The sequence below is a fragment of the Diplotaxodon limnothrissa genome, linkage group LG5, assembly GCF_057381915.1.
Source record: "Diplotaxodon limnothrissa isolate DT_005_m linkage group LG5, D_limnothrissa_male_GT1.1, whole genome shotgun sequence".
NCBI classification, from domain to species: Eukaryota; Metazoa; Chordata; class Actinopteri; order Cichliformes; family Cichlidae; genus Diplotaxodon; species Diplotaxodon limnothrissa.
Genome location: NC_140600.1, coordinates 27,871,610 through 27,881,204, shown reverse-complemented (window position 1 = coordinate 27,881,204; position 9,595 = coordinate 27,871,610). Strand labels below are relative to the sequence as shown.

The following is a 9,595-nucleotide window of genomic DNA, read 5'->3' as shown; positions in this document are numbered from 1 at the left end:
AGTCATACATTTTCACCTGAATACATCTGCCCTGTGCAAATCCGTTTCGAAGGCCTTTGCAGCTAATAATGGTCAATATATTAATTTAAAGAACACAGAAAAACAGCTGGTTCTTTTTCAGGGTTTCATAGCTTTTTTGTGTAGAATGCCAAGCTTTAATATTATAGAGATTTGCAAGTATCTACAAAGCATGATATGATGTGAAGTTCAACATCTGGGACATGTGTCCCGCTATGCATTGCAGAAAATGACTCAATCTCTTAGTACAGCAAACAAACAATGCAGGAGGGCAGGAAAATAATGGTCTCCTCTGCCGTGGCATCAGAAGTTGAGAATTGACGGGACAAAGTGTTGGGTTTCTCGTTTTGGGTTGCCAGGTCTATAGATCATAACACAGTTGAACCAAGCAAAGGAGAGGGCCCACCTGGTTTGTCTTGAGTGGCTGCTGTGAGATATGCAAGATGCTTGTGGTCAGTCAAACGATGAACAATGAGCAGGTGTTCTGCTCCCTCCCGCCAGCTAGCAGTTCCACTTCTCCCACGTCATAGTTTTGCTCAGTTCGAGAAAGACAGCAGAAGGGAAAAAGCTGCATTTTCCCTTCCTTGTTCTGGAACAAGATGAACTCCATCAACGATAAATTGTTGGGTGGTCACACACAGCTGACTGCAGCTTTCCAGTCTTATAAACAGTACATTTGTACAATGACTGAAACCAGCCCACTGGCTGTGACGTCAGTTCCTTGATCATGAATATGCAAATTGTCATGACCATTGATCAACAATCATTGATCAAAGACCATTGATCGTGGAATAATCTTCCACACTGCACCTAACGTGACAAACTGAAAGCAGTCATTGGGTGGGAAACCTTGAGAAAAACACTTTTGACCTTAGAGAAGAGCTCTGCATAGAAAAGGATCAGGTTTGAACTTAGTTTGTGCAGCTGTACCTTTAACTAAAGCAAGTTCCTGCATCAACTCGTCCTGTTGTCTTTTTGAACTGTGCTTCACTATTCACTACAGATGAATGCACTGTAAACACCTGCGTGTGAGTCACTTTGGTCACTTTGACAGTTGTACTGGTAATAATAATTTTCCCTTTGTGTCCTCAGAGAGAACAGTGATGTTGGTGTGGAGGAGGAGGAGCAGTTGTCCTGCTGTGCTTTGGGTCAAGATGTCTCAGAGGATTCAGTCGCTACCAGTTGTGGCGTCTCTGTCCAAAGTAAGAGTCGGTATCCGTGTGCTGATGAACACATTTTTGAAAACTTGACTTCTTGTTTTGTAGGTGCATGAAAAAGATTTCATTCGATTTTTTATGGTATAGGTTTTTTTCCTGTTTTACTTTGAATGTTGTTTCCTTTCATGTCTCACATTAGTTTTACTTCCTGCTTTGTGATTGTCTTAATTATTTTTCACCTGGTTTGCTAAAGTTCAGCTGTCATGTTCCCCACCTGCTCACAATATCAGGCAATCCTCAATATATACTACTCAAAACAATCAGAGGAACACACTGAAAACATAATGGCTCTCGCGCGGAGAAAAACATGCTGGAGATCAATACTGATGCAAACTGGGTGATGTGTTAGAAACGAAAGGATTCAATTGTTTGTTGGAAATAAATGATCAAAATACTGGATACTGGCTGAATCCAAATACAAACAGAAAATCAGAGTAAAAAACGCTGCAGCAGGCTTTTCCATTTGGCTCTGATTTCATAGCAGCAGCTCAAAATGAAATAGTTTGTATGGCTGCGTGTGCTGCTGGGCCAAAAGTTTAGCTGGTCATTTGTAGATTTTTAGATGAAATAAAAAACAAAAAAAACACTCAACAAAAGATCATCTAAAGAAGAGCAGAGTTCATGTACACACTTTATTAAGCAGCTACTGTACAACAAGAACAGAATCATGTAAATGGCCAAACAACAGCAACAGTAATCCCAGGGTGTAGCACAGCAGGCAAAGAGACGCAGTAGCACAGAGAGAGTAAAGGATCACATGGAGAACAAATGGAGCGCGCTCACGAGCCCTCTCTTCGTACAGAGCCAGAAACTTCTGACCCACAGAGCTCACTAAGACGACAATAACTCGTTTTTCCCACACAGATTACATATAACATCACACTGAATGAAATTACATGTAGCAGATTACATGAACTATATAAGATGAGGATTCGCGTATTAAGCATATTCAGAACTATTTCCTTCCATTATTTTCTTGGGTTAACAGTTTTTGTTGCTTTTCTGCTATCGCTTAAATTTTATTCATATAGCACCAAGTCACAACAGCCACCTTAAGGCACTTTATAGTGTTAGGTAAAGCCTCAGTAATAAAGCCTCAGACAACTCCCTACGAGCAACGACTTGGAGACATTAAGAAAGAAGAACTCTCTCTTTGTACAGTCGAAAACTGAGACGGAACCAGGTTCAGTGACGGGCCGCCATCCACCACGACTGGTTGGAATGAGGGGAGGAGGGCAGGATAAAACCTGCAGGCTGAGAGCAAAGTGCTCCATCTATCTGATATGATACTGTGAGGCCTCTCAGATAAGATGGGGCTGTTTTATTATGGCCCTTTTTATGTGAGAAGCATTTTGAATTCAGCTCTGGATTTAACAAGAAGCCAATGATGTGAAGCCAGTATGAGGGGGATTTTCCCTCCTCTTAAAATGTCTCATTAGGAACATTTTTAACAGTTGCTTCTTGTCTCTGCTGTGACAAAAAAAGGTTCTGATTATGAATCAAAATGTTTTAAATAAGTCACACACTGGTTATAACTTAATGCCGAAAATGTCATGTTACACGATTTACTATTTTCTGAAGCTTATTTACAATTTACAATGCTTAACACCATTCCCATCCCTCCCGTCAAAAGATAAAAGTCTGTTTTTCATGCAGTTTCACACACTAAAGACATTTCATTCTTTTTGGTTTCTTGTTGTCAATCAGCAGATGCGAGTCTGGAAGAGGTTTTAGAAGAATATAAGATCAGTCTGAGGAGGAGGTTTGAAAGTGTGACTGAAGAAACTGATAATACAGGAAGTGGAACCCTCCCGAACAGGATCTACACTGAGCTCTACATCACAGAGGGACAGAATGAAGACGTTCATAACCAACATGAGGTGATGCAGCTGGAGACAGCTTCCAAGATGGAGGCTCTTGATGACATTACAGTCAGGTGTCACGACACCTTTAAAGCCTTACCTGACCAACAGAGACCCATCAGAGTGGTTCTGACCAACAGCGTCGCTGATCAGAGACGAGCAGTACAGTCTTCTGGAGCTGCTCCATGTTTTCCATCCAACATTACAGAAGGTCACAGCAGAGAAGCTCGCTGTCTGTAAACTTTTGTTCATCTTTGACGGCCTGGATGAAAGCAGACTTGGATCATTGGATTTCACCAACGGGAAGCTGCTGTCTGATGTCACAGAGAAGTCATCAGTCAGCCAGCTGCTGACAAACCTCATCCAGGGGAATCTGCTTCCCTCGGCTCTCGTCTGGATAACTCCCCGACCTGCAGCAGCCAATCAGATCCCTCCTAGACGTGTTGACAGGGTAACAGAAGTACGAGGCTTCACTGATGCCCAGAAGGAGGAGTACTTCAGGAGGAGATTCAGTGATGAAGAGCTGTCCAGAATCATCTCCCACATGAAGACATCCAGGAGCCTCCACATCATGTGTAGAATCCCAGTCTTCTGCTGGATCACTGCTACAGTTCTGGAGCACATGTTGACTACAGAGCAGAGAGGAGAGCTGCCCAAGACCCTGACTGACATGTACTCACACTTCTTGTTGGTTCAGATGAAGAAGGGGAACAAACATGTGGGGGGACATGAAACAAGTGAGATGGCTGAAAGGAAATTTCTTCTGAATCTGGGGAGGCTGGCATTTAAACATCTGGAAAAAGGAAACACCTTCTTCTACCAAGAAGACCTAGATCAGTGTGGTCTGGATGCTACAGAGGCCTTGTTGCACACAGAAGTTTATACGGAGCTCTTTAAACAGTGTTTGTTAATCTTGAAGGTGGCTTTTATTTGTGATTCAGGTCTCAATGTCTCTTTGTGTATACTTATATGCAGAAGTAACACAAAAGAAGAAGTGGGAGCTGGCCTGACACCAGTAACTGACTTCCAGTGAAAGCTTTGGCTAATAATATTTTTTAGCGAACATTTTTCTTGTAAAACAAAGGGGGGCCTAGCAAAAAAGGTTTGGGAACCACTGCTCTACAAGGTTGGCGAAATAAAAAAAAATGTATTAACATTTTTTTATTTGGACTTTTATTAGTCCAAATTTTTTTATTTGGACTAAAAAAAATGTTCGAAGTGGACTAGGTGCTAATTTTCAGATGTCAGGTCTACATCTAGAATCAAAATGAGCACATACATAAACAACCAAAGTGAAGCATTAAGACAAAACATAGTAACGTCAAACAGCGTCCACACATTTTGCCACAAATACATGCAAAACAACTAAATTGGGCCACAAAAGTGATGTAAATTGACCAAACTAAGACACAAATCAGACAAAAACAGATGCAGGATGATCACAAACAGACACGTCGGCTACAAACTGATGCAAAATGACTAAAATCACACGTGTAACACTTTCTACATATTTGACAACAGAAGAAAAACACAAACAAACTTGGAATGCATTTTTAATTTGGATTTTTTTTATTTCATGCCAAATTAGATATTTTAAAAATCAAGCCAAAGTCTCCTCCCTGTTTGTACTGTAAGGTCAAAGCCCTACTGTACTACAGAGAACCCCAACAATCAAATGATCCCCCTCTGAGCAAGCACGAGGCGACTGTGGGGAAGAAAAACTCCCTTTAACAGGAAGAAACTTCCAACGGAACCGGGCTCAGAAGGGACGGCCATCCGCTGCGACCGGTTGGGGGGATGGAAATCAAAAGGAGACGAGATGGCGTGAACTACAGTTCTAAAATTTGGATTTGAGGGCTGATCCCAAAATTTTATGGTGATGCTTTTAAAAAAAGGATTTGGTGCTAAAAGTCTGCTTCAAGATTTTAAAAGAAGCGGGGCAGTGGGAAAAGCCAAAATGGTCATTTTAATGATCTCTGGCTTTAGTGAACCACCTGAAGGGTTTTAGCAATGTTTTTCCCACCGCAGAAAAAAACCTGGATATTTTGGATGTCTTTGGGGGACCCGGGATGACTCCGAGAGTGATTTTTAGATGTCTAATCAGAGCCTCATCAAAAGATGAATCATTTGCCATCAAAGCCTTTAAGACATTGTCTGGGGAGCCAAACTCCTTGATGAGGCGTTTGGCTATTTTCTTGATGAACTTTGTCTTGTCATTTGTCAGACTTGTGGCAGACGCTGTGCTGCTGAGTTCAGGCTGCATTAGATTGCTCAGACGGTTGATGACCGTGTCTATTTCTTTTGTAGTAGTTGTGATCCGAGCAGCAAACTTTTGGGTCTCAGGTTTAGATTTATAGATGACTCTCATGATAAGGAGCAACGCAAGGTCATTGGAAATTTTCTCAACATCAGAAGATGAACCTGACACAGAATCCATCTCTGATATTTTGGAGGAATCTTTGAGAGAGTGTTTCAGGCTCAAGGCTCCAGATGATTTATCTGGAGAAATGCTCCCAGGTTGTGGCATTTGAGGTGACTTGTCAGATGCCACAGAGCATTTATCTGGAGAAATGCTCCCAGGTTTTGGTGTTGGAAGTGATGCACCAGATTCTTTTCCTCTGCCATCTGAATCAGGGCTTTTTTCCTGTGTTGTGGTCTGTGTTCTTTTAATAAAGTTGTGGATGTCTTCCAGGGCCCCAGAAATCTTGTCCATTTGAATCATTTGATCTTTCTCTTCATTGCAGAAGAGTAAAAGCTTCTGCAAAAACCTTTCTACTGTGTCATCTATGAGGACATAGAGGACTTCAGCAGAAATGCGACGCTTTGAGCCCTGTACTGATTTCGGAGTCCTGGAGATGACCGTGTCTGAGAGGGACCTACCCATTAGAGGTATGGGGATTTGATAGCCTCGATCCACCGTAAGTAGATCAAACAGGTTTGCCACTAAGTCCTCCGTAAAATTCCTGATATGCCCACTATTTTTAAAGTCCCCCAAGGTCTTATCGATGAGGAAGAGTTCTTCTTTCTTTGTTAATTTGTCAAATAACTGATTAACGTCTGATCTAATGACGTTAAAGTCGACTGAAGAAGAACGTTTAATTGCGGTTCCCAGGCTTGCCGTATGTCGAGAAGGGGAGCGATGAGACTCTGTACTCTGGGGAGCAGCCGTTTCAGGTACTGACCCTGGGAGAATGAAAACTATACTTTCATTGGAGGGCGCAGTTTCCTTCTTGGGGTGGCTGCAAATGTTTTGTAGACAAACAAAATGTTTCCTGTTTGCCTTTATTCTTTTTTTCAGCTCTGTTTTCATTTTTTCAAATTGTTTTTTTGCAAACATGGAAAAGTTGTGTTTGCGTGCTTTGAGCCTGGCGTGTGAGGTGGATGGCACACATTTGGAGAAGAAGTGTCTCACCTTGTGGATAATTAAGCCTGCATTAAAGGCAGGTTTGGGTAAGTTACATTTCTCACAGAGCTCTTCACTGCTTGAATCCATGTTAGCAAGTATCTCACCTACGATGTCAGCTGCAACCATTTCTACTGGGGTTGGAGCCTGGATACTTTGTGTTTCTGCAGTGGGTTTTATTTTGCTTTGTGCTGTTAGAGCTGATTCTTCTGGGAGCTCATCTTTATCTTTTCCTGTCATCTCTCCATCTGAGCTCCTTGTTGACAGAATAACAGAAATCTCTGCGATTGCTGATTGCACTGATATTTTTGAACCAGTACGTTCTGTACTGGAATGAGACCCATTTGTCCCACACTGGCAGCGCAGCTTACATGCTGCATACCTTTTCAGGCATGAGGCAGCGCAACAAACCATGCGGTGTAGTTTCTTAATACTACTAAATTTGCCGCTAACATAAACGGCAGGGTCTACTGGGAAATCTGGGCTTTTTTCAATCAGTGCAATGGTTGAGCTGACCTTTTCTGAGATCTCTTCCTCAACCATCAGCGTCAGCTTGTCAGCGCTCTTATCTTGCTGTTTTGAGACATTAAGAGCGCCGGCGATGGCAGCTGAGATCGAGTCTCCGAGGGACACCCTTATTTTCCCCTCATCCATAAACTCTTCCCTTATCATGGGTTCCTGAATAACAGGAAGGGCTATTTCCAGGATGCTGGCAGAGGCGATCTGAATGATTTCAGAAATCATATCAGCGAGCACGGCATGGATGCTGGAGTCGCATTTTCCATTTTCTATAATGCTCCACTGAACTTCAGAGAGCCTTTCAAAGCACCTGTTGATTGGCGGGATAATCTGGTCTGGTGTGACCACGATTGAATTTTCGTTGATGGTTTCCATTGTTGTGTCACAAATTAGATTTTCTCCGTTTGAGCGTGTGAGAATTTTCTTGTATTACAGAGCGCCGACTGCTGAACGTTTTGCAAACAGATGAGCATCGAGTTCTGATTTTTCTGTCTGAGAGCCGTTATTTATAGGCTCGGTTGTCTGTGACGTTACTGACAGACCAGCGCGAACGCCTTTGATCTGCCAGTGACGTCACACGAAACGCACGCGGAGAGGCGGCGTTCCTTGCGCGCTTTCACAGATTTGAATGACGCTTTGGAGTTGACGGCACGCCGCAATGCATTGTGGGAGCCCGGCACCATTTTCGGGGTCTACGAATCAAAACAAACACGCTGTGTTGGAACGACGATTACAAGATGCTTATAAGCAGTTCCTGACCCACCAGGATTCATTGGAATCATAGGTTGGAGGACGTTTTGGGGAAATGGCCGACTGTCGAAGCGGAGAAGAAATAAACTCTTAAAAGTTAGTTCTGGGTTTTTATCCCACTTCATATATACACCAGGACACATGTTAGCATAATGAAAGAATTGTAGAATTAAGTGGAGTCAACAACAGCAGCATAGTGCAGTCATATCACAAATGTTAGCATAATGAAAAAGTCTTACAAAGTCAAATTTAGCTAACCTTCGGCTAAGTTACGTGACGTTAGTGATATCGCCACTTAACGCGGCTCTTTGGTCGGTTAGTTAGTTTAGGTTTGTGCCGAAGCTGGGTCTGTTTGTCAGTGTGAAGCCAAACGTGCTTTAACGTTTTAGGAAACACCGAGCAGACGGCTCATACTTGCCAACATTCAAAGGGCTGTTGGGGGGGGGGGGCAAATATATTTTACAGTGTTTATTTATTCGACAAAATACGTTAAATGTCACCGTTATTATTGGCTGGCCGGAAACAGCGGGGGTGTCCAAATTCAGAGGCTGCTTCCACCTGAGGACCCGCCTTCGCGGTCTAAAGAAAGCCGCGTAGTACGTCACGAGCTCCCTCGGTGGAGTGAAACTGCGTCTGCTCCTTGCTGTCTAAAATATAACCGGGCGCTGGCGTCAATTCTCCACCGTCTCACACTTTGTTTAATCAGTTTTCTGTTTGACGTTTATTCAGCTTTGTGAAAACCCCAGAGGACCCCTCCCGAGGGATTAATAAAGTTACATTTAATTAGGGTTGCCAACCGTCCCTTAAAAAACGGAATCGTCCCGTATTTAGAAACAAAAGTACACGTCCCGTATTGAGCTAATAAGGGACGCACTTTGTCCCGTAATCCAGTGAGAATCAAAAGTAGTCTATAACTTTTAATGGAATTAACGCTTTGTTTGAAAACACAATTCCCAGCCCCTCTCCTGCTTTGTGACCAATGAGCTGACAGCACACTTATGACAATTCGAGTATGACAATTCAGATTACCGCTCATCTCATTGGTCGAGGAAAGGTCGCTTACGGAGAAAATACCGGAAGACAACAGATGACCACAACAAGAAGCATGGTCAACAGGGAAACAAACGCCGACACTGCGGTGCAAGTCTCGGACGACAGTAAACCTAAAGCTGGGCAGACACTGTGCGATTTTTTCAGTCACGTTATTCAGCTCCTGCTCAAACTGCACGATTGACTCGCAGGGGTTAGAAGTTGGTAGGTCACGATGCAGGGTCTCACACTATACCACCCGATGCTCTGATGCGACCTGAGTGCTCACACTGTGCCTCCATAAAATGAAGGTTATAACAGAAAATCTGTCGCTCGCTCTCCCTCTGTCTTTCACTCACACAGACACGCACACCACCATCAACTTTGCTAAATTGCTAATGAAAAACATTGATCAGGCAGCTGTGATTAAGCAGCAGTGTAAATCCAACTATTTTCACGGTTGTTGTGGTCGTGATCATTTTGTGAGGCCACATCGAAAAGGCTCGGATGAGCTTTCCAAAGTTCTACAAGTTGTGCCTCCATCGCTTGTGTCCAGATCACACGCTGCACAGCCGAGCTGCACCGTCTTTTTCACCGACGTTTACCTGTTTGCGCGTGAGCAGTGTGAGCGGCTCACGAGCGATTGATGATCGGGAGCTGCTCGAGGTGTTAATCGCTTCTCGTTACCCCACGTATACTACACGATGCACGATGAAGGCCGATCACCAAATCGGTCGCACGACTCATAAATCGTCTCAAAATGGGCCAAAAATCGCACAGTGTAAGCCCAGCATTAG

At 43.3% G+C, this 9,595-nt stretch overlaps 2 protein-coding genes across 2 annotated transcripts; one reads left to right on the top strand and one right to left on the bottom strand.

Annotated features, from left to right (window-relative positions):
- Positions 1–3,233: 3,233 nt before the first annotated feature.
- LOC146632530 (protein NLRC3-like) lies at positions 3,234–5,656 on the top strand. Its single transcript, XM_085354454.1, has 2 exons — positions 3,234–4,038; positions 5,405–5,656. Exons 1-2 carry the CDS (start codon positions 3,642–3,644, stop codon positions 5,452–5,454), a joined length of 447 nt encoding a protein of 148 aa, XP_085210580.1. The 5' UTR covers positions 3,234–3,641; the 3' UTR covers positions 5,455–5,656.
- Positions 5,506–7,394, bottom strand: LOC146632529 (uncharacterized). Its single transcript, XM_085353528.1, has 2 exons — positions 5,635–7,394; positions 5,506–5,518 (listed from the first exon to the last, which is right to left on the bottom strand). Exons 1-2 carry the CDS (start codon positions 7,392–7,394, stop codon positions 5,506–5,508), a joined length of 1,773 nt encoding a protein of 590 aa, XP_085209654.1.
- Between the last annotated feature and the right edge of the window lie 2,201 nt (positions 7,395–9,595).